General features: G+C 46.3%; 1 protein-coding gene across 2 annotated transcripts; it reads right to left on the minus strand.

The window, feature by feature from the left end:
• Positions 1 to 933: 933 nt before the first annotated feature.
• On the minus strand, positions 934 to 23,636 carry FAM186B (family with sequence similarity 186 member B). 2 transcript variants are annotated; one of them, XM_041735456.1, is made up of 6 exons: positions 23,328 to 23,636; positions 10,949 to 11,131; positions 7,212 to 8,874; positions 6,506 to 6,698; positions 4,848 to 5,026; positions 934 to 4,115 (listed from the first exon to the last, which is right to left on the minus strand). In XM_041735456.1, exons 2-6 carry the CDS (start codon positions 11,052 to 11,054, stop codon positions 3,929 to 3,931), a joined length of 2,328 nt encoding a protein of 775 aa, XP_041591390.1. In that variant the 5' UTR covers positions 11,055 to 11,131; positions 23,328 to 23,636; the 3' UTR covers positions 934 to 3,928. The 2 variants fall into 2 exon arrangements, with proteins under 2 accessions (XP_041591390.1, XP_041591391.1); XM_041735457.1 differs by lacking the exon at positions 23,328 to 23,636 and adding an exon at positions 21,558 to 21,617.
• Positions 23,637 to 23,702: the final 66 nt, after the last annotated feature.

A 23,702-nucleotide genomic window follows, 5' to 3' on the forward strand; every position in this document is an offset into this window, starting at 1 on the left:
TACGTTTAGTGTGAGGGCATTTTATTATATGGGATATGATTGGGATGAAGCCTCCAAAGAAAGGATAAGCCTGAGATCTGAAAGGCCAGGAGCGGTGTGGCTACCGCGGCTGTCCTGTGTAAGACCTGCATCAGGATTGTCTCTCAACTTCCTCCTGGACCAGGCATCCTTGCCACATGTTAAACCATAGCTCAAAAGTCATTTTCTACTCTGACATCATCCAAAGGCCAGCTGTTCACATCCCATGTCCTCCTCTTCCTTCCAGAGCCTTGACCTTGAGCGGAAAGCCAGAATGGGCACCATTCCTGATCAATAGAATCACTGGATTGTGGGTTCTCTGAGGACAGCGTCATTTCCTGACCAATGTCCCTAGGCCAGGTGTGGTTGGGCCAGTGGAAAAAAGGAGGAGGGTGAAGGCCAAGTGCGAGATGAGGCAGATGGCTGAGTGCCAGGGAGGTTGGGGTGAGTGGCAGTGCTCGTAAGCTGAATAAACTCTCGAAAGTTGTGTTGTGACTGGATTGAAGACAATTGCCAGAGACAGCCTCCTTAGCCCACACCATCTAGATTTGGAACCCTGTGTCTCCATTTCTTCCACCTGTGTCCTCACTCCTGAGACATACACGCCTCTGCCTCCCACCCTTGACTGGTACTCGGTATCTCCTTTTGTTCTTACCTTCTGAGCTTTCAGGCTAATCTTCAGCACACCACTTACTTATCTGTCCATGTCTCTGATTAAAAGTGACTGGTGCCTACTGTGTGCCAGGCACTAATTGTGGCCATCTCAGCTTATTGGCTTCCAAAAGGTAGAGACCCCACTGGGGGAATCCCTCCTGATTGGCGTCCAGCTCTGGGGCCAGGTGGTCATGGACCTGGTTCCAAAAATGAGTTCGGGAGATGTGGGTTTCAGAAACAACACAGAAATCTTTAAAAATAAACACGTCTCTATTTTATTAAAAACGTACATTTTGGGGACTGAAGGGGGAAAGGAGTGTTTCTCAAAGTTCTAGGGCTACTTAGCAATACCCAGGATGTTTGTTTAAAAACACCAGCTGGAAACCTGCATTTGAAACAAGTTCCCATGTGATTTTTAGTCACCCTGAAGTTTGAGAATCACTGACTAAGGGAGGGAGTGGGGACTGAGATTGTCTCAATCCTTCTGGCTTTTTAGGGCTCCAGGAAAGGACTCATTTGACTTTTTACAGACAAGCTTGGCTGACTCATCTGGGGCTTCCTGGTGTTCCTTTCCTTCAGCTGTCAAGACACTGAAAGAGTTAAGTCAATCATGGATTGGAGAGCAGCTGAGACAATGCCCACCCAGCCCACCCAGCCCACCCAAGAGCTTCCCTAGTCACCTCTGGGAGGCAGTCCAGAGCTGTGCCCAGACTTGATCCGGACATGGAACCGCTTAACGTAACATTTCTGCCCCATCCCACGGGCTCTGCTTCTCTTCTTGTGATCTGCCTTTTGTCTCACATCACAGAATACTTCCTCTTCCCGCCCCTCACTCTTCCCTGTTCCTTCCTCTCCACTCCCATCTACTCTCCTTCCCAGAAACCAAGTTATAAGCCCTCTCCTCTGTCTGCAGCAGGTTGGAGATCTGTGCTCGCTGCATCTCGACCACACATGTGAAACACTGTGTACTTTAGCTGTGCAGGAGTAGGCCCTGAGCAATGGAGGGCAGGGCGCGTAGTCGGGGTTAAGATTCTTCTCCAACTGCAGGCCGTATTTGGTATGTGCAGGCACACAGCTATCTTACCTGTCAGACGGAGAGCCCAGGGGAGATGTTTATAAGACAAAACAGAAAGCTCTTGGAGGAGGGGGTCTGCTGATTTTTTGAGGGACACGACCTTTCTAGTTCCCAAACCACAGAGGGAAGATGAATAGCCTTTCCTCACATTCTGAGAGGACATCCCAGGGGCTGTAGATAAAGCCAAGCTGTCCATTTCAGGCAGGAGCATGGGGCAGGTGGTGTGCAGTTGGTCCTAGTTTTGAAACTAGATGGTGCTGTGACCTGGGTCAGGGGAGCTGATGATAGAATTGCAAAGAAGTGAGTGACCTGAGACCACACAGCTGCTGGATGTGAGTATTCTTGGTGAGCCAGGGACAGGCAACCAAAGAGAAAGCACACTCTAGGAGTGGAAGCAGAATGTGTCTATGCAAGGAGCCCTCACAAAGAAAGCAGCATGGCTACCCCACCCCCACCCCAGGCAGCAGTAGCTTGAGCAGCAGAGAACTTTCATGAGAGTAGCAGATCCCATGCCACAATTAACGGGGTCCCAAGACAACACCGGGAGCCCCCTCACTGAACCATCCAGGACCAGACTGACATGCAGGTAGGTGGTGCCAACCTGGGATGCAGATCAAGAAGAAAGAAGAAGCAGGGCCTTGCCTCTATACCTGATAGTAGGATACATTGAATAAACTTGCATGGAGTTTTAAAAGGGGGAAGAAAATTGTATTCACCTAAATTCCCCTGGAAAGGAGAAGCTGTCTTTGCCGGGAACAATATTTTGATAAGTGCTTAAGCCTGAAGCTGAGATCCCAGTGGAGGCCTGCGTGTGGGTGGAACAGCTCTGCATGAGATAGGAAGGAGTCTTTGAGTTTTGCATGTTAAGCCAGAGAGAGGGGAAGAAAGGAGGCTGTTTGGTGCTGTTCACTGTGATTCCCTTTCCCCAACAGCCCCCACTAAATCTTCAAAAAGTTACCATCATGAAATGCTTAGGGCCTAAGTGGAGTACGTATTCTTGATATTTATACATATTTATGCATGTGGGAGAACATAGGGGTTGGGGCCTCAGATTAAAGCAGGTGCCAGGCAAAGCCCAGGCCCTGGCAGGGAGGCAGAGGAGGAGCTTGGGGAGAAGAGACTGTTGGGGGGGTGGGGCTCGGGCAAGATTAGCCAAATCTTAGCGGGGCAGGGCCCCGTTGACCCCTGGGTTCCTGAGTTCTGCCACAGTATTGTTTTGGTGACTCTCAATTAATTGCTTTATCCAACTCAACTAACAACATACACATATACAGGTACACAGACACACACCTACCTCTCAGCAATTCTCCAGGAACTGGAAACCAGGTTATCTATGTACTAGCTGGGACCCTCAGGCCCACTTCAGAGCAGAAGCAGAGCCAAGGACCAGCCTTCTTTGACATTACCATGTCACCCTGTCTTCCTAATCCCTGTCTGGAGGACAGGGCAGCAGCAGCATCTTACAGCCTTGCCTCTGGTTAGATCTAGACTGGCAGGCATTAGTGCCCTCTATCTGTCAAAGATCTGTAATTGGGGCAGAGCCTGCGCTGCAGAGACACCTGGGATTGATTCTAAAAATCTAAAAAGGCTCCTTCAAAGGCACTTGAGTCTTCAACGGTGACGTCTCCAAGTCCGGAGGGGCAAAGGAGAATTGAACCTTCCTAATTAGAAAAGCCTCTTGTTGGCCCACTGAGTCCTGCCTCTTCCCCTTAGCTGCTCTTCCCGGGGAACAATTCTCGAAGGCAGGAAGGAAATGAGAATGCCAAAGCCAGGGCCAGGCCCAAGTCTCAAGCTCATCACGAGATTCTTGGTTTCCTTCATCATTCCATTCCCGCACCTGACTCTCCATGAGAACAACCCCCAGGCCTTGGGCAGAATTTACCTCCTGAGCCAACTCATGTGCGGCTCAGGCAACAGTGGGAAGTGAACACCTGCACAGCAATCTTCTGACACACTACGGAAAGTCCTCTGAGAGGACTGGAATGGTGGCATGGGGACCCAAGCGGGTGGCTGATGAGGCAGGTCAGCATCTCCCTGGCTGAGGTGCTACAATAAGTGAGGTTGTTATGAATGTTTGAAAAGAGATGTCTTGGGCAGCTGGACAGTGATAGTATGTATACTGGCCTCTGCCCTCAGTGGGAAGGTCTCCCCGAATCCAGATTAACCATCCAGGCTTGCTCCTTACCCCTTGAGGGACCTTAAGCTTTTTTGGAAGGATGAATGCACATCCAAGGCCAACAGCCGGGGAATATCTGGGTACCCTCCTAGCTGGTCCCAGAGCAGGCTGGGGGGAGTCTTCTTTTCTATCGGGTGACTAGAGGAGGCCACATCAGTCTTCCAGACGGCCTCCATCTGGTTCTCCTGATGGCTGGGGCATGGAGATTGAAAGTGTAGAAAGAGACAAAGTGTTAGATACACAGAGGGAGGGAGACTGAGAAGTAACCAGCTCTCCAAGGCCATAAGGCCCAAGACCTCAGATCTTGTTTTCTTTCCCTCTTGAATAGTTGTCACCACCATCCTGTCATCTATCTTCCCCTTATCTCTAAGCCTCACCTCCCTGGAGCTCCTCTGGCTGAGGAGCTGCTGGAAGGGTGCTGGGATAGCCTCTCTTGTTCTAGGCACATGCTCCTGGGCTGCCCTGCACAGGGCCATACTTGGTGAGGTTGGGAGTCTTCTTGACCACCCAGAGGTTCATGGTATCTCTTTCTGAGCCTGGAGGTCACATGGTGGGAAGGATCAGGCTTGTTTATATGGGCAGACCAATAACAGGTGCTAGACCAACAATGCGCAGGGCAGAAATGGTTGTAAGCTCTCAGCTGTGGTCCTCAGAGTCTTTCAGTTGCAGTTTGACATCTGCTTGGCTGGGCTGGCTTCTGAAGCCCACGTCATCTCACACATACATACATACACACACCCTCATCTGGGCCAATGGCCAGAGCTGAGCAGGGCGGCTGAGAAGACAGACCTCTTGCAACTCGTGAGGTGAGCTTTGCCTGTCTGTGCTTTCACCAAGCTGCCAATCTCCCCAGTCTGACCACCCCAGCCTGTTCCGTCTCTCCCCACCCATCCAGTGGTCGCCCACCAGCTTCCCTGCACCTACCGGGCCATGCGCAGGGGCACACATTTCCAGTGCTTGGATGGGAAGTGCTCTGGGGACTGCTTGCAGGACGGGTTACAGGAGTGCGTGTGCTGGAGGTAGGACGGGGGTGGTTTGCTTTTCCTTGACTTTGGGTTGGTGACCACAGGAGTGTGCAGATGAACATTCCACTCCAGCTGGAGCTAGAGGAACCAGCAGAGAGGCATCAGGGAGACAGGAATTTATCCCCCCTCTAGAGCATGTCCTGACTCAGGGCTGAGAAGAGAAGGTAAAAGCCCCAGGGAATCCCTCCCATCAGAGACTCCTGGGGTCCCCAAGTCAAATTTCCTAAAAATTCCTTGAAGTATTACTTGCTACATTAGTTCCTGTTTTCTCCTTTGTTTTAGAGAAGCTGGACAATGAGCAAAACAGTAAGGAAAAAACAAAAGGAAGCCAAAGCAGCTGGAACTCGAGAGGGCACTCAGCGTTCATGACATGAGGCCAGGTTGTGCCTAGAATGATCTGGGCATCTTTTTATCCAGCTCCTGCCCTGGCTCTGTGTAAGGGGCTGAGGGAACCCTCCTAGTTACCCAGAGAACTTCATATAGTCCCTTTCCCTCTCAATCTCAAAACAAACTTAGCAAGTCAAGATACCTGCGGGAGATGACCAGAACTAAGAGAAAGTGATAGGAAAGGGACTTTGGGGGATGGCCTCAAGGCCAAGGCTCCTCCAACTGCCCAACGTCAGCACCTACACCGCGTGCCTCAGTGCACAGCTTCCCCCAGACTTGGGGTGGGGTGGGTTGCCCTCCTGGCCCAATCCTAGGGGGATTCCCTGGGGAGTCTTAGCCAGTGCTGTGATTTTCCAATCCCCACCCTCCTCCACCCCCCCCGAACTGCCAGCTAGCCCCCTGTCTGTGGACCATGTTGGTATTTGCTGCTTCTCTGACCCCTGTTAACAAGGGAACCTGAAGCTGACCCTCAGAGAATAAAAACAGGTCAAACCCATGGATCAGGCCTCAGAGTGACTTTATACTGTCAATGGCAACACCAAAACCTAGAAAGCATTGAGCAGAGCTGTCAAAATTGAGATGGAAAATGAATTCTAACCTAGACTTCTGTCTCCAGGCAAACTGTTGGTTCAGAGTGAGGGTAGGAAGTAAAGACATTTTCAGACCACCTGGGTCTCAGTGATTTTATCTGTCAGGAACCTGGGACCAGAAGTGTCCGGAGGAGACCTGGCATCTGGAAAGCAAGGGAGCCACCCCCCAGAGAGAAGCAAAGTGAGAACCCAGTGTGTGGGTGAAAAGGACAGCTGTGACCAAGCAGGGAAAGCAACCAGAACCCACAGGGGCAGGACAGAGGGACCCATGCAGGAGGGAGATCTTGAGCATGAAGCTGGGACTGCATGGGTCCAGCTGCCTCCCCTCTCCAGAAGAGTCTTTCTTGTACAGCTTTTTTTGAGGGTCTCTCTCTCCCTCTCTCTCTCCCCATACATGGAAATTGGAAAGCTGCCCTTCCTCACACTCAGGCACCTCCAGCCTTGCCTCCTCCTGGCTCAGAGGCTTTCACCTGGCCTCTCGGTTCCCTTCTGCTGCCTCCTTTACACCCCACAGCCCCACGGGCTCACTTCCTGGCCCCCTCCCTGCTGGTCACGCTGACCCCTGACAGGAGAGGCCCACCTTGGGGAACATGGTCACCATGCTGCTCAGGCACTCTCGGCGCTTCTCCTCCACGTCCTTCTGCTTGTCTGTCCAGGCCTGCAGCCAGAAGTTCTGCAGATTGTCGATGTTTTCGAGGAAGACATAGAGGTTCTGGGCCTTGTAGGTAGTCCCTGTTTCTCGGATGACTTGTATGTGGTTGATCACTTCCTGTCTGGGAAATGAAGGAAGTGATTTCGTGGGTGAAAGGATCTCCTGCTCCCTCAAATCCATTAACCAGGTAGGACCCTATGTTTGTAATGCCCCATAGCAAGGAGAGAAACTGAGATTGGCGAGAGCTGAGGAAAGTAGGAGGTAGAGAAGTGCAAGGTGGTGACTGATGAGGAGCCTTGGGGCCTGGCTGGAAACAGGAAGAGAGGGTAAGGCAAGCAGGGGAGTGCATTAGGTGCCTTATGGATGGGGCGATAGGAAGAAGTAAGGAAGGGGGCTCAGAGGTGAAGCCCGCTGCGGGAAGAGCAGAGTGTGTATGTAAGCGCCCGACCTCCCACACCTTCAGGGTTGCCCAAGGCCCCAGGGTCAGATGCTCTTTGCCAGTCCCCTCCCTCAGGAGACCTTGTCCTCATCTGGGGTATCTTCTCCATCCCCATTTGCCCTATACTTCTCCCCTCCATTTGGGTTTTGGCTCTGCCCGCACACTGCAGTGGGTGCACATGCCAGGAGTACCTACCGGAGGTTCTGGAAGCGCTTGTAGAGGATGTACCTATGGCACAGGCACTGCAGCCGGAGCATGCTCAGCTCCATGGTGGTGGTGGTGAGCTCCAGCGCCTTGCTGCGCAGGTAGTGGGGCAGCCCCAGCTCAGCCTCCTCACTCAGGAGCTGCAGGTTCTTCCTCTGGGCTTCCACGTCCATGCGGTATACTTTCCCCTTGAGAGTTACTGCGGATACGTGCAAAGGAGGCCGGGACACCTTTTGGATGGATGTCCCCGAGACAGGGAAGGAGGCTAATTTCTTGGGTTTGGTAGGAACCTGGCAGGCCCGTGGTTTCTGGGCAGACTTGGCGGAACTCAGGTTCCTCTGGTTTCTGGGGGCCGGCTGCTGGGCCCTGGGGGACAAGTGTGGCCTCCCGCCTGGGTGAGCAGACTGGGCCCGGCTTGGGGGAGGCGCCAGGGATGCCTTCTCCAAGTCCCTCCAGCGCCTGGTGGTCATGAAGAGCACCCTGTCCACGTGCTCCCCTGGCTGCCCCGTCTCTCTCCGTGGGCCCCCTTGCTCTTTCTCCTGCTGGCCCAACCTCTGCTGCTGCTCTCTCAGTGCCTCTTCCACCTCCCACTGATGCAGCTTCTCCTGGTGCTCCTGCTCCAGCAGGGCCCATTTCTTCTGCCGCTGTAGCCACATCTCCTGCTCCTCCAGCCACTGCTGCCTCTGCCTCTCCCAGCTGAGTTCCTCTTCCCTGCGCTCCACCTTGCTCTCCAAGCCCACCTTCTCAGAGCTCTCTGGGGACAGCTGCACCCTTGAATGAGACTTCATTTGGAGGCCTCCCTTCTCCTGGGATGCTTTCTGGAAGTCTGTCTGGTCTTTGACTTGGTGGCCTGGGCTCTCTGCCACAGGTCTTTCCCATTTCTTAGGAAACCTGTGATCCATGGAGGATGGCAACATGGACTGGAGATGCTCAGTGTCCTTGCTGCTGTACACATCTGCAATCCTAGACTGCATGGTCATGATGGAAAGTGGCTGAGACGCTGAAGGCCTAGGATCACTGTCCCAGGCTGTGGCCATGGAACCTGGGGGCAGGGACAAAAGCAACTCCTCCTTCTTGTGTTCCTGTTGGGTCTCCTCCGTGATGGTTTCTTTCTTTGGGAGGGTCTCTTTCTCAGGGGGTCCCCGGGAGTCAACCAAGATTGTGGCCACTTCTTCTGCCTGGTTTCTAGCAGACTGTGCCTTCTTCAGCTGGAACTCTAAGGAGTGCTTGATCAGGAGAAGGTCATGGTATTTCCCCCCTAGAATCTCTACCTGCTTTAGTAGGGCATCCCTTTTGGTCTGGAGAACTTGGAGGGAATTCTGGAAATAGAGCCGCTGGCTGCTCAGTTCCTGGGTCATCTCTATTTTCAGGTTCCTATATTTGATCTCTAGGTTACTGTGCTCCTTGTGCTGGAGGGTCAGGGCCTTGTTGAGGTTCTCCACCATGGCAGACATGTACCTGATGGCTCTGACCTCCCCCTGGTTGAACATGGTGGAGTCCAGGAGCTCCTGCAGCATGGACTTCACCTCAGAGACCTTCATGCAGGTAGTGTGCTTGTCCTGCAGCATCTGCTCTGGGCTCAGTGGCTGAGGGTAGGATGTAGATTTGGGGGGGCCTTGTTCCCACCAGTTCTGCCAGAAGGTGTGTTTGGATACTAGGAGAGAACAGAGGCAGCAAACTCCCATGGGTGCCAAGGATTATACTGATACTTCACACCCTGCGTGGCCAAATTCCCCATTCAACCCTCTTAGGCCTTTGGCAAGAATAAGGAGCTGAGGCAATACGTGAGGCTGGGGGAGATGCTGTCAGGAGAGGTCTCTGCCAGGCTCAGAGCTTGCCCAGAGCTTACCTGCCAGGGTCTTCAGCTCCGAAGCACCCGCAGGGCCCATGGGGCCTGAAACCATTCAAGTCAGTTCAATTCAACTCAATGGACTTCTGATCCTATATATTTCCCTAGAGTAAAGTAACTTTTCTAAATCATGCTACTTCCCAGCCTCAGTATCCATGTTTGGCTCTTTTTGGCCAACTACTCAAACTCTGGAAGCCTATCTGGCACTTAGATTCCAGACCACCTGAGAAGCTGTTTCCCTTGCCTGTTACCAGAGAGAATTTATCACAGGGTTCTGCAACTGTTCCTGTGTTGGGTATTTTTTTAATGACTAATTTTTTTTTTTCCAACTGAGGGGTCATGAACTCCTTTGATACTTTAATGAAAGCAGGGGACCTTCTCCCCAGGAAAATGCACATAAAGACTGAGTGCTCTGTTCAAACCTGTTTATAAACCTCAGCTACTCAGGGCTGGGTCATGATCATAGGGGTACCCCCTTGATCTACCTTATGTAGGGCTGCTGAGTGATTATTTTGGAGCATCCATTCATTTGCCCATTCAACAAACATCACTGACAGAAAAAAACCACTGGCTAACTTTGGATGAGAGGCTAAAGGGTATATGGAAATTAAATGGCATTGAAGTCAAGCTAGGATTTAGCTCATGTTGTCAGAGAGACCATATGGCCTAGTGGTTCAGAGCTTGAATTCTGGAATCAGATAACTTGAGTTTGAATCCCATCCTTACAACTTGCTTTAGGCAAGTTTCCATCTTGGTGCCTCTGTTTCTGAAAAATGGGGATAACCACAGCATCTACTCAGAGGACTTCACTAGATCATGCATGTCTAGTGGCAAGCACAGTACCAGGTACCTAGTGAGTGCTCAATAACTGATCCCTAGGAAGGAGCAAATAAGACATAGCTTTTGCCCTTCAGGAGTTTATAATCTAGTAGAGAAATGAGTATACAAATAACTATATTTCAAGATATAATGTGGTAAGGATTGTAGGAGAGACTGTCTCCTCCCTCCCCCAACTATCCATCTTGCTTGATAAGGAACCTGGCCATGAGAATCAATGGCAAGACACTAATGTGACCTACTGTTTATTAAGTCCTGAGCACGGTTTAAGCTTGGTGCCAGATGCCTCATACCCAGTGGAACCCTGCAAATGGGCAGTGGGCTCCTCGTTTTGTATATGAAGAGAGTGAGTTTCAGAAAGATGAAATAACTTGCTCAAAGTCACTAAGCCAGAAATTGGCACACAGGATTCAAAATCAAATCTGTCACACAGTGAAGCTCATGCTCTGGCATAAGATTAAAAGCCAGACAACCTCTAAGTGTGGGGTCTGGTTTTGCCATAGCTTCTTGTTTTTTGTGGTCCTTTCTCTTCTCTGAGCTTTCATGTTCTCATCTACAAAATGTAGGAGTTCATAATCTCAGGTCCCTACCAGTGCTGATAGGAGTAAAATTTCAAGGTTGAGACATATTGTTGACTGACCATTTCTGGAGCAGCCACAATTGAGAAGGTTCTGGAAGGGCCTCTGGCTGAGTCTTGGAAAGGAAAGTCTTTGGGTTCTAGCTACAAACTCCATCCAGCCTTCCTGGCCTTCTACCCTTGATTCTCAGGACTTCCATGAGGCTACAGCTCCAGGAAGCACCAGCAAGGATCTGTCTCCACATTATTCCTTCCTCCAGCCCAGAGGGACAGCACAGAACTACTCAGTGCTCAGCCTGGGTTCAACATCCCAGCCTCTCACTACTGCCTCTCCATCTCATATAAGGCTTTGGTATGGAGGAGAGTCAGAAAGACCCCCATAGACCCCAGTATGTGATTGTGACTTCTTCCTCTGAGATGGCATCCACCCACCCAGCACTCCTCCCAGGTGCTCTTGGAACCTACTTTGTGTCCTTTTCTTTTGTCCTTCAATGAGAGTAGAGCAAAGGGAAATGAGAGACTCGATGCCTCCTTTGGTGGCAATGAGGGAGAGAGGTAACACCTTTTCCATCACATTGATCCATTCATCCAAAGCTTCCTCTTCCTCCTTACCCTTCCTCTTCCTGAGCTCATAGGTCAGACTGTCACCTGGAGAAGGAGTGGGAGGTACAGGCTGAGTGCAATCTGTCCTCTAGGGAGACCCAAGGAGTTGGGCTTTGAGGTTGGACTGGATTCACCTCTGACTAGCTGTGTGTTGTTAGGGAAGTTACTTATTTCTCCGAGTCTCAGCACATGTGCCTCTAAGAGGGTTGGGTAGAGATTTAAATGAGATAATACATGTGAAATGATTAACATGAGGCCTGATGTGAAGAAAATATGCAATAGACATTAAACAGTATTGTTGTTTAGCTATAAGGCCAAGGATGTGTCTGCCTTGCTATTGCTCTATCCCCATTGCCTAATTCAGTATCTGGACAATTGAATTAACTGGAGTGAACAACCCTGCTTAGTTTATGGGGGCAGCTGAAGGACCACAGAACTGAGAACTCCTTGGGGGCAGGGCAGTATGAAAGAAGTGGGGCACATTCCTTTATACCATCTTATTCCAACAGCAGCATCTGCCCAACTTCAGAGCAGAGTAAGGTCTCATGAAGGTATAACTCTGATCTTAATGGGGATCGCACCTGGCTCCAAGGCTGAAGTATGGTTGGTCTACACTCAAGTGGCTACACCAATCGTTTACAGCTGGCTTCAATGCTGTTGCCCCAGTGCCCACGCAGTAAGGGTCATTAAGTACTTTGAATATCACCTGTGGGTTCCTCTATGAAATACCTGACGTATTCCACCAAAAAAACCTATTAGAACTAATAAATTCAGTAAAGTTGCAGGATACAAAATCAACATACAAAAATAAGCTGCATTTCAGGGCACCTGGGTAACTCAGTCAGTTAAGCATTTGACTCTTGATTTCAATTCAGGTCATTATCTCAGGGTATTGGGATTGAGCCCCACATCAGGCTGCACACTGGGTGTGGAGCCTGCTTGGGATTCCCTCTCTCTGACCCTCTCCCCCATTGCATGCATGTGTGCGCACTCTCTCTCTCAAAGATAAAGAAAAATAAAGTTCTCTTTCCAAATCAGTTGCATTTCTATATACTAATGATAAACCCTCTGAAAAAGAAAGAAAATAATCCCACTTACAACAGCATCAAAAACAATAATATACTTAGAAATAAATTTAACCAGGGAGGTGAAGGATCTCTACACTGGAAACTGTAAGCCGTTGATGGAAGAAATTGAAGAAGACACATATAAATGGAAAGATACGCGATGTTCATGAATTGGAAGACAATACTATTTAAAATGTCCATATTGCCACCTCAGAGCCATCTTTAGATTCAATGAAATCTCTATCAAAATCCCAATGGTATTTTTCACAGAAACAGAAAAAACAATCCTAAAATTCATATAGAACCACAAAAGGCCCCAAATAGCCAGAGCAATCTTGAGAAAAAGAACAAAGCTGAAGGCATCATACTACCTGATTTCAAACCATATTACAAAGTTATAGTAATCAAAACAATATGGTATTGGCATAAAAATAGATATAAAGACAAATGGAATAGAATCAAGGACCCAGAAATAAACCCATGCATTTATGGGCAACTAATATTTGACAAGTGAGCTAAGAATACAAAGTGGGTAAAGGATGGCTCTTCAATGAGTGATGTTGGTAAACCTGTACAGTCATATGCAAAAGAATGAAATTGAACTCCCATCTTACACTATTCACAAAAAATTAACTTGGAGTGGATTAAAGACCTAAAACCCTAAAACTCCTAGAAGAACATAGGGAAAAAGCTTCTTGGGACGCCTGGGTGGCTCAGTGATTGAGCATCTGCCTTTGGCTCTGGTCATGGTTCTGGAGTTCTGGGATCAAGTCCCGCACTGGGCTCCTTGCAGGGAGCCTGCTTCTCCCTCTGCCTGTGTCTCTGCCTCTCTCTGTGTCTCTCATGAATAGATAAATAAAATCTTAAAAAAAAAAAAGATGCATTTGTTATTTTTAATTTTCTCATTTGTAATGAGAAAGGATATAAGGATATTTTTAATTTTCTCATTTGTAATGAGAAAGGATATAAGGATATAGAGCCAGATTATATCTATTATTCCATTCAACCCTATGATTAAACACATACATGAAAGAAATAAAGGATCTGAATAGACTTTTTTTTTTTGAATAGACATTTTTCTAAAAAAGACATACGAATGGCCAACAGGTACATGAAAAGGTGTTCAACATCACTCATCATCAGGGAAGCACAAATTAAAACCACAATGAGATATTTCCTCATACCTGATAGAATGGCTATTTTGAAAATAGACGAGATAACAAGTGTTGGTCAGGACGTGGAGAAAAGGGGACCCTTGTGCACTGCTGGTGGGAATATAAATTGGTACAACCATTTTGGAAAACAATATGGAGATTTTTCTAAAAATTAAAAATACAATCACTATATGAGCCCACAATCCCACTTCTGGGTATATATCCAAAGGGAATGGAGTCACTACCTCCAAGAGATATCTGTATGCGAATGTTCACTGAAGCATTGTTCACAAGAGATGAGACATACAACCAAGCTAAGTGTCAGTAGATGGATGAATGGTTAAAGAAAATGTGGTACATACAATGAAATATTTAATTTTTTAAAAAATATTTTATTTATTTATTCATGACAGACACACAAAGAGAGAGAGAGAGAGAGGCAGAGACACAGGCAGAGGGAGAAGCAGGCTCCATGCAGGGAGCCCGATATGGGACTCGATCCTGGGTCTTCAAGATCACACCCTGGGCTGTAGGCGGCGCTAAACCGCTGCGCCACTGGAGCTGCCCTAAAGTACTTATTTTTTTTAGTTTATTTATTTATCTCTACTCCCAAGTGGAGCTTGAACTCATGATGCCGAGGTCAAGAGTCACATGCTCTTCCAAATGAGCCAGCTAGGTGTCCCCTCTATACAATGAAATATTATTCAGTCAAAACAAAGAAGGAAGTCCTGTCATTTGTCATAACATGGGTGGACCCTGAGGGTATTATGCCAAGTGAAATAAACCAGACAGAGAAAGACAAATACCATATGATCTCACTTACATGTGGAATCTAAAAAATTGAACTCACAGAAACAGACATTAGAATGTTGGTTATCAGGGGCTGGGGGTGGGAAATGGTGAGATGTTGGCCAAAGGGTACAAAATTTCAGTTATAAAATAAAAACGTTCTGGGGATCTAATGTACAGTGTGGTGACTAAACTAACAATGCAGTACTATATACTTGTGATATGCTAAGAGAGTAGATCTTAAATGTTCTCGCCGGAAAAAAAATGGGGGTAACTTGTGAGATGATGGATGTGTCAACTAACCTTATTGTGACAAGCATTGCACAGCATATACGTCTATTGAATCATTGTATTGTACACTCTAAACTTCCACAATGCTATTTGTCAATTACATCTTAATAAATCTGGAAAAAAATAAATAAAATAGCTAGCATGAGTTTCACTTTAGTTTCACACTGCTAAAAAAATGAGATGTCACAATGGATCTGTGACTTAGGCTTCATCACACATGCAGCTAATGTTCATAAGCTACTGTTTTGGACAATTATATGTTTGTCCCTCTGGGGAGTAGATGTGATTGCTGTGACAAGATTGGGGGAATGTGGGATCCCTGGGTGGCGCAGCGGTTTGGTGCCTGCCTTTGGCCCAGGGCGCGATCCTGGAGACCCGTGATTGAGTCCCACGTCAGGCTCCCGGTGCATGGAGCCTGCTTCTCCCTCTGCCTGTGTCTCTGCCTCTCTCTCTCTCTCTGTGTGTGACTATCATAAATAAATAAAAATTAAAAAAATAAAAAAGATTGGGGGAACGTCTCAGTGGAGAGGCACTGCAGTGTGTCTTTTGCTCCCTCTACACTTGCTGCCTCACATTCCCCTCCCAGGGAGAGCTGATCTGGGGTGGGGCAAGGAGATGGGAGTAAGTGTGGGACCAGTGTCCAGGAGGGGAGATGCCCACTCTCAGACACCCAGTGTCCAAACTCACCCCAGTCCCCCAGCCAGTGGAGAATTTCATACAAGTGCTTCTCTTTGGTCTTAGCATCTTTGGAGAAGGAGGCAATTTTCTCCAGCAAGATGAATCTGTTCTTGCCCTTTTGCTCTATCTGGTCAGATTTTGCCTTTTCTCTTAAATCATATCCTAATTCTTCCTGGAAGCGGTTGATGACACAGTTGACGTTGTCCAAGATGTCTGAGAGCTGGGAAGAAATATCCTATATGGGAAGCATCAGATTGTAGTGTTTAGGGGAGTGAACTCTGGAGCCAGAATACCATGTCCTGGCAGTGTGATCTCAGAGAAATCAGTTCACCTCTCAGGGCCTCAGTGTTCTGACTTGTAAATTGGGGATCATGATGGTTAACTCTTCTTAATGTCAGTTTGATGATTAAAACAGGTCAGGAAGGGAGAGGATACTAAAAATTCAGAGCATACATTTCTTCAGAATTTCAAAATTTTCTAGGGACTTCTGGACATCTCTCCTCCCAAGGATCCAGAGACAACAGACTGGAAAAATGAGGGCCTAAGAAACCCTTAGGATCAGAGGCTCCCATTAAAAAAAAAAAAAAAAAAAAAAGACTAAAGGTTCATGTGCAGGGTGATTTCAGCCTTTAGCCATTTCCCTGTAAGTTTCTAGGGCTTAGCTTGAAGGAGTCTTGACAGGCTGCCAAGAATAGACCTGAATCAGGAACTCTGGGCTCCTCCTCTTGCTCTGCTAAGACCTACCACTGTGTGTCTCAGGGGCATCCTGGGGCTTCCTTATTGTGCTGTTCCCTTCCTGTGCCCTGCCTCATGGGGGTGGTTTGATTCCAGCTCACCCTACAGAGGCCAATCTAGGAGATGGGTATTTTGGATTAATCTGTCTGCAAACCCAGCTTGCTGAGGATCCTGAGGACCCCTGAAGGCCCAGAGTTGGAATCTTGCCCCAATCTGGGATTAGTTCCCAGTCTCCATTTCAGATCCCAATAGAAGGGTGACTTTTTCATTTCAGGTGTTACCTCCTGAGCTCGTGTTAGTTGGGCAGCCTCAATCCTTGAGATGATGGCTTTCACTGATGCAGGGGTCATCAACTGTGGGGGCCTGTCTTTCTCCATTTTTGGATCACCCTGTCAGTTGCAAAGATGTCCCTGTGTCTCTGGTACCCTGGCCTGGACATGTGATGCTGGCTGCTTTGCAGTTAAGGGCCCCAGGGCAGTAACTGAGTACCCTCTGCCTGTAACTGCCAGACATCAGGTTCCAACTGACCTTTTCTCCAGTGACATCATCAGTTTGATTAGAAGAATGGCTCCTTCTAATCTCCTTCAACTATCTGCTTGGTTATCTAGCTTATTATCCATTACCTAATATATATTAAGTTGACCTATTGCTTTTTATTTAAGTCATTAAATATTCTGCTACCAAACTAAATATTATTGGCTAAAAATAGGAAAAAGCAACTAGGCCTTTTTCTTTGTCCAAAGAGAAGTTTTTTTTTTTTTAATTTTTATTTATTTATGATAGTCACACAGAGAGAGAGAGAGAGGCAGAGACACAGGCAGAGGGAGAAGCAGGCTCCATGCACCGGGAGCCCGACGTGGGATTCGATCCCAGGTCTCCTGGATCGCGCCCTGGGCCAAAGGCAGGCGCCAAACCGCTGTGCCACCCAGGGATCCCCAAAGAGAAGTTTTTAAAAAAATTAGAGCCCATTAATAATTGATGTTGATATGTTTGCATTTGCACCAGGGGTCAAGGCTCTGTCAGCACTTGGTATCAGGTGTCCTGCAAGATGGCTTTTAAAAACAAATGTCTAGGGAATCCCTGAGTGGCTCAGCGGTATAGCACCTGCCTTCGGCCCAGGGTGTGATCCTGGAGTCCCGGGATCGAGTCCTGCGTCGGGCTCCTGGCCTGGAGCCTGCTTCTCCCTCTGCCTGTGTCTCTGCCTCTCTCTCTATGTCTATCATGAATAAATAAAAAAAAATCTTTAAAAAAGTGTCTAGGAATACCTGGGTGGCTCAGTTGATTAAGCATCTACCTTCGGCTCAGGTTATGATCCCAGGGTCCTGGGATCAAGCCCCTCGTCAGGCTTCCTGCTCAGTGGGAGGCCTGCTTCTATCTCTCCCTCTACCTCTGCTTGCCACTCTCCCTGCTTGGCGCTCTCTCTCTCTCTCTCTCCCCCTCTGTCAAATAAATAAATAAAATATTTAATAATAAATAATAAAGTTAAAAACAAATATCTAAAATGGATGTTGTATGCCCAGGACCTAGAACCAAGCTTGGCACTCTGTAGGCACTTAATAAAATGCTTATTGAATGAATGCATCTGTAAGAACAAAAACGTTTACTTGCAAATTGTTCTTCTATGCTACTTAAAAGTATTCCCATTTAACAGATAAAGAATTAAATTTTTTTTTTAAGAATTAAATATTTTAAGTTCAGTTCTTAGCAGGGTCATGGCCACTTAATAACTTGTCACCTGACACCCACTTTTCATTCATATATTCAAAGTTAGTTCGTTTATTGCCTCTTTCACCCAATGAACACCTACTGGTAACATGCCAAGCCTGGGCCTATGTGCTAGAAATAAAGAAATGCGTGAGATCTAGTTCTCTCTTTGAAGCACTCATACCCTAGTTTAGATATACCTCTCTATCTATACATTTGGCACTGGACAGTTCTTTAATCCCTTAAGATTTCAGAGCATGTTGTAGTTTATAAATAACTCATTCATCCTTAAAAACATGTATGAGCTAGCTAAGGCTCAGAGGAGTTATGAGATTTACCTCATGTTATAGAGCCAGGAAGTAGAGTCCGGACTTCACCCTGGTTTCCCAATTCCCATTCTGGGGTCCTTTCCTTTTTCCCACTTCTTCCTCCCTTTCTTCTTTCTTTTGAACCTGATCATATTGATAATTAGATTACATATAAATGACCTAAGAAAGCTAATTAAAAGATAGAGATTGTAAGGTTCAATAAAGAAAAACCCAAGACACACTTTAAATAAAAAGACACAATAGATTAAAAGTAAAAGGATAGAAAGGGATAAACCATTATAATACTAATGAAAAAGAAAGATGGGGTGACTATATTAACATCAGACTTCAGAATAAGAAATATTAGCAAAGATAAAAAGGGAGGCACATTCCATAATAATAAGTGTCAATTAATAAAAAAGATATAATCCATTGCCCCTGGGTGGCTCAGTCGGTTAAGCATATACCTTCCACTCAGGTCATGATTTTAGGGTCCTGGGATTAAGCCCCATGTCAGGCTGCCTTCTCAGCAGGGAGCCTGCTTTTTCCCTCTCTGTCTCTCTCCCTGCCCTGTGCTTGTACTCTCTCTCTCTCAAATAAATAATAAATAAACAAAATCTTAAAAAAATAAATGATATAATCCTTTATGTGCATGCACCTAATAACAGAGCTTCAAAATTTATGAAGCAAAAAAAGTTATAGAAGTGAAAGGAGAAACGGACAAATCCACAACCATAGTTAGAGATTTCAATACTTCTTTTGTAGGAATTGGTAGACGTAAAAAAATAAGTAAGGGCTTAGAGGTTTTGAAAAACACTATTAACCAACTTGATTCCATTGACATTTATAGAACACCTCATCCAACAACAACAGCAGGGCACATGTTATTTCCAAATGCATATGGAATAATAATTTGAGCCTTAAAATAAATATCAATAAATTTACAAAGATTAGAATCATATAATGGGACACCTGGGTGGCTCAGTCAGTTAAGCGACCAACTTTTGATTTCGCCTGAGATCATGAAGTCATGTTCTCATGATCTCAGGACCATGGGATAGAGCCTGGATTGGTGCTCCTTGCTCAGGAGGGAGTCTGCTTCTTTCCCTCTGCTCTACCACCTGAGCAGGTGGTCTCTCTCTCTCAAATAAATAAATCCTCAAAAAAAAAAAAAAAAAGTTTCCTGACCATAATGGAATTAAACTATAAATCAATAATTGAGAAATACCTAGAAAATTCCCAAATATTTGTAAATTAAACAACTTCTATATAATCCATAAATCAAAAAAGAAAGCCCAAGGAAAGTTATGAAATACTGTGAACTAAGTGGAAATGAAAACATGACAAACTCCTGATTTCAGCTCAGGTCATGATCTCAGGGTCATGAGACTGGCTCTGCGATTGGTGTGTTTAAGATTCTCTCCCTCTTTCAGTGCCCCTCCCCACACCTTCTCTAAAAAGAAAAAAAAAAAAAGAGCCACACTTACATGATCACTAGCCTAGGAAAAATGTTTGTAAAACTTTTTTTAAAAGCAGCCAACCTCCTTTTTCAAGCAAAGCCTTTTGCAGAATGAACCTAGTATCTAAAACAGATAAAAGTAATAGCTTAGTAGAATGCATTAATATTATAAGTTCAATTTCATATCTCACAAAATCATTCAATGTCAACAAGGCTGTTTTGATAAACTGCAAAATTTTGATGATATGTAGGACATTTGAGTGTATACCCGACATGGGGCTCAAACTCATGACTCTGAGATCAAGAGTTGCATGTTACACTGAGCCACAGCTAGGCGCTCCTTGAGTATATATATATTTTAAACTACTGTTTTAAAAACAGATAAAATATATTTAAAGCTTCTGGGTAAAAATGGTAGATTGAACACATGTATCTAATTTTGCTCTACTAAAAATATACTAAAACTATAGCAAAAGGATTTTTTTTAAAGCCATAAATCCACAAGGACAGGGAAATAGGAGAGGAGACAAGAGCAAAATACTTTAGGAAATTGGAAAGCATATGGATGAGTGGTTATTGACTTAGACTAGAGAAGGATGGGTCCTAAGGCAGCAATGGGGCAACCAGATGGCAAATAGAATTGGTTGCGCCAGATGGCTGACCAGTCCAGAAGGAAGACCTAAAGATGTTAACATCAGAGGCTCCCTACAGTGTAGCTCTTGGCCAACAAGCCCCACCCATATACTTGAGCTCATAGAACACAGATGTTTCCAGTTGGCTTTTTAGTAACCCATCTTTTAATGTAAGCAAACAACCAAGGATTATAAGACCTCCAAGAAAAGAATCTAACATGAGAGAGACCAAAACAATAGAAAAAGAAATTTAGAGCAAACAGATTACAGAGAAAGAAGAAACAAAGGTACCAATAATAGCTTTGGAGGTAAGATAAACCATTTCAACACTGGAAAAAAAAAAAGATGCTATAGAAAGGAACACTTGGAAAATAACAGTAAAGTGAGAGTAATAAAAATCCTTACAATATTGAAAAACTCAGTAGAAGAACGGGAAGAGAAGATTGAGGAACTCTCCCAGGAATCAAGGTAATAACGATGGAAAGTAGGAGAGAAAAATAAGAAATTGGTATGAGCAGTCCATCAGATCCATCATCTGGATTATAGGAGTCCCCAAAAAGAAAGAACGGAGAGAATGGAAAGGAAGAAATCACCAATGGGATGATTCAAGATTATTTCCCAGAAGTGAGGGGCCCTGAGTGCCCAGCACAACAAACAGCCCTCTCACCAAGATATATTACAGCCATCTGAGAACACTGGAGACAAGAAGAGGTTCAGAGTTGGGGAATAAGTCACTTCAAAGGATAAGAAGTAAAAAAAAAAAAAAAAAAAAAAAAACAAAGGATAAGAAGTTAAAAGACTTCAGACTTCTCAAGACAGTGAAAGCTAGAAGGTAATGTCACAATGCCTTCATAATTCTGAAGAAATTCAATACCCAACCAATCAATCAAGTGTCAGGGTAGAATAATGACAATGTCAAACATGTAAAGTTTCAAAACAATTTACCTCTCCCTTTTTCATGAAACTTCTGAAAGATGGTCTCCAAAAAGAGGGAATAAATTAAACAACAAAAAAAGAAAGACACAGAACCTGGCAAATAAAAGATCCAACAAGGGAGAAATAAAAAACAATGCCAGGAAGATGAGGAGATGCCAAGTTGACAGATGTTCGGAGCAGGTCAGAAGGCTCCAGAAGAGATCTCTTCAAGAAGATGAAGTTGAGGGGATCCCTGGGTGGCTCAGCGGTTTAGCAGCTGCCTTCAGCCCAGGGTGTGATCCTGGAATCCTGGGATGGAGTCCCACATCGGGCTCCCTGCATGGAGCCGGCCTCTCTCCCTGTGTGCCTCTCATGAATAAATAAAATCTTTTAAAAAAAACAGATGAAGTTGATAGAATATCTGCCGTGTCTAGATATTCCGAGGAGATTCAGGCAAATAGGGGAAGATTTTGAGGCAGATTTTATGATACATTCATAGAAAGCTAAACAAGTGAAAAAGCAATGTAAGTATTAATTCTAGGAAAAAAATCAAAAGTGCAGGAGAGGAAGAGTATCAAAGTTTTCTACATGGCTCAACTCTGAGTAGCACGTGTAGTCAGTATTATAAAAGCTGAAAAATGAGCTGACAAAAATCATTGCATTAATTTGGGCGGATGGGGGATGAGGTATCAGTGGGCAGGGTAGGAGACCTGAAGGGAAAAGAGTTAAATTCTCCAACCTGGCACCTGGGTGGCTTAGTGGTTGAAGGTCTGCTTTTGGCTCAGGTCCTGGAGTCCTGGGATCGAGTCCTTCGTCGGGCTCCCCGCAGAAAGCCTGCTTCTTCCTCTGCATCTCTCATGAATAAAAAAATAATAAAATCTTAAACAAACAAACAAAACCTCTCCAGCCTATCCCTCTTATTTATGGGAGCTGGGGCAAGACTACAAATGGGAAACTTACTCAAATATTTTAATGTTACAAATTAAGCTAACAAACTTAAATACTTTCTAAACTCTTTTTAAAAACAAGATTTTATTTAGTTATTCATGAGAGACACAGAGAGAGAGAGAGAGAGAGAGAGAGAGAGAGAGAGCGGCAGAGACCAAGGCAGAGGGAGAAGCAGGCTCCATGCAGGGAGCTGGATGTGGGGATGTGGGACTCCAGGATCACGCCCTGGGCCCAAGGCGGAGCTAAATGCTGAGTCACACAGGCTGCCCACCTTCTAAACTCTTAACTTCATAAGGACCTGGAGAGCCTGGTTCTAAATTAGAATTTTGGAACTTCTGGAATCCTCAGAGTCTACACTAGAAGATAGGAGCCCCCAGTCCCTGGCTCTTGCCTCACCCCCTTCTCCTCTGCACTTGCCTCTGTCCTACATTGAGAGAGCCACACACAGGGTCCTGCGGAGACCCCAGCTTGGGCTCTTGCCTCTAGCTTCTTGCTCCAAATAACTGCCCCTTGGCTTTCCCTCAGGCCTAGCGATGCCCATATCATCACCAAGGTCCTTCTGGAGGAGATCCTAGGAGATCCAAGGATCTTTGAGAGATCCAAGGAGGTAGGCTGGGCAGGGAGATCCAGGGTCCCAAGTATTTAGGATATGGCCTAGAAGGGGGTAGGTGGGACTTGGATTCCTCACCCTGTGGGGAGGGATGCAACTGAAGCAGGGCCAGAGCAATGAAGGTAAATGCCAAAAGAAACAGCTTAACAGAGCTGAAAATGCCTGCCTCCAGGGAGGGAGATGATGGAGGCAGGGCGCTGCTATTTTTACGAACAAACCATATAGGATTATTTGCCTCTTTAAATAGGTGCCTACGTATGCTAAGAAATATCTCATTAAAAAAAATTAAAATGTGACTGGTAAAGGTTTATGGCACCTCTGACCACTTCCGCTATGCGCTGAGGCCTCAATAATCAAGTTTGAAAACCACAGGACTAGCCCTTCATTTGAGGCTTTCTAGGTTTTGTGAAGAAACCCACAATGAAGTTTCTCTCTACCAAAGGCCCCCAGAATGAATCCCTCTTCCTTCCTGCCCATTTGTCCCCTTTCATCGAGGAGGAGGAGTTCTGCTTCCTGTGGGTCGTTTCCCTGTTTCTCCCGGGAGATCCTGAGCCCCTCGCAAGCAGGGCCCCCCCTGCACAGCTCCGAACCTCCAGCCCCTTGCATTGCACCAAGAGCAGAGTATACAGCTCAGCTGCTGACGAAAAAAGGAAAAAGGAAACAGCTTTATCCAGGCTTTGGAGAGAAGATGCTCCATCCCCGTCTGCACCCGTCTCGGGAGCCCCGTCAGTCACCAGCCCTGAAACCTTCCGCATATTCATAAATAGTTTTGGGTTGCAATTCCCTGATCTGAGCAACACAGCATTTAGCTCACATCTTTATTATTTATTTATTTATTTATTTATTTTAATTTTATTTTTTTTTTTAGCTCACATCTTTAACGCCCATAGATGATTGCCTCGCTTTCACCGCTCGGCGGGAGCCCCAGCTTAGAAGTAACTCCAGGCTCACCTGAGCAGCACGTACGCCCCCCGAGGGCAGGGATTTCAGGGGATCTGCTTTTTTTTCACCTGCCATTTGCCGCGTGCGCTGGAACAGTTCGTGGCACGTACCAGATGCCCAACAAATACCTGTTTAATGAATGAATTTAAAAGTGCAAAAAAAAAAAAAACACAAAACAAAACTATGCAACGAATAAAAAAGATCTCTTAGCGAGGTGCAAAGATACCCCTACGTTCTGAACGACACGTCGGTCCAGCCCCCGGTGCCGGGAGCGAGCGGCGGGCCCGGGTCCGGCGGCGGCCGGCGGGCCGGGCGGGAAGCGGGGCAGCCGCCGGCGCGCGCTCCAGCGCCTCCGGCCGCGCGTCCGGAGCCCGCGGCGCCCCG

This window comes from Vulpes lagopus, chromosome 21 (assembly GCF_018345385.1).
Source record: "Vulpes lagopus strain Blue_001 chromosome 21, ASM1834538v1, whole genome shotgun sequence".
Taxonomy (NCBI): Eukaryota; Metazoa; Chordata; class Mammalia; order Carnivora; family Canidae; genus Vulpes; species Vulpes lagopus.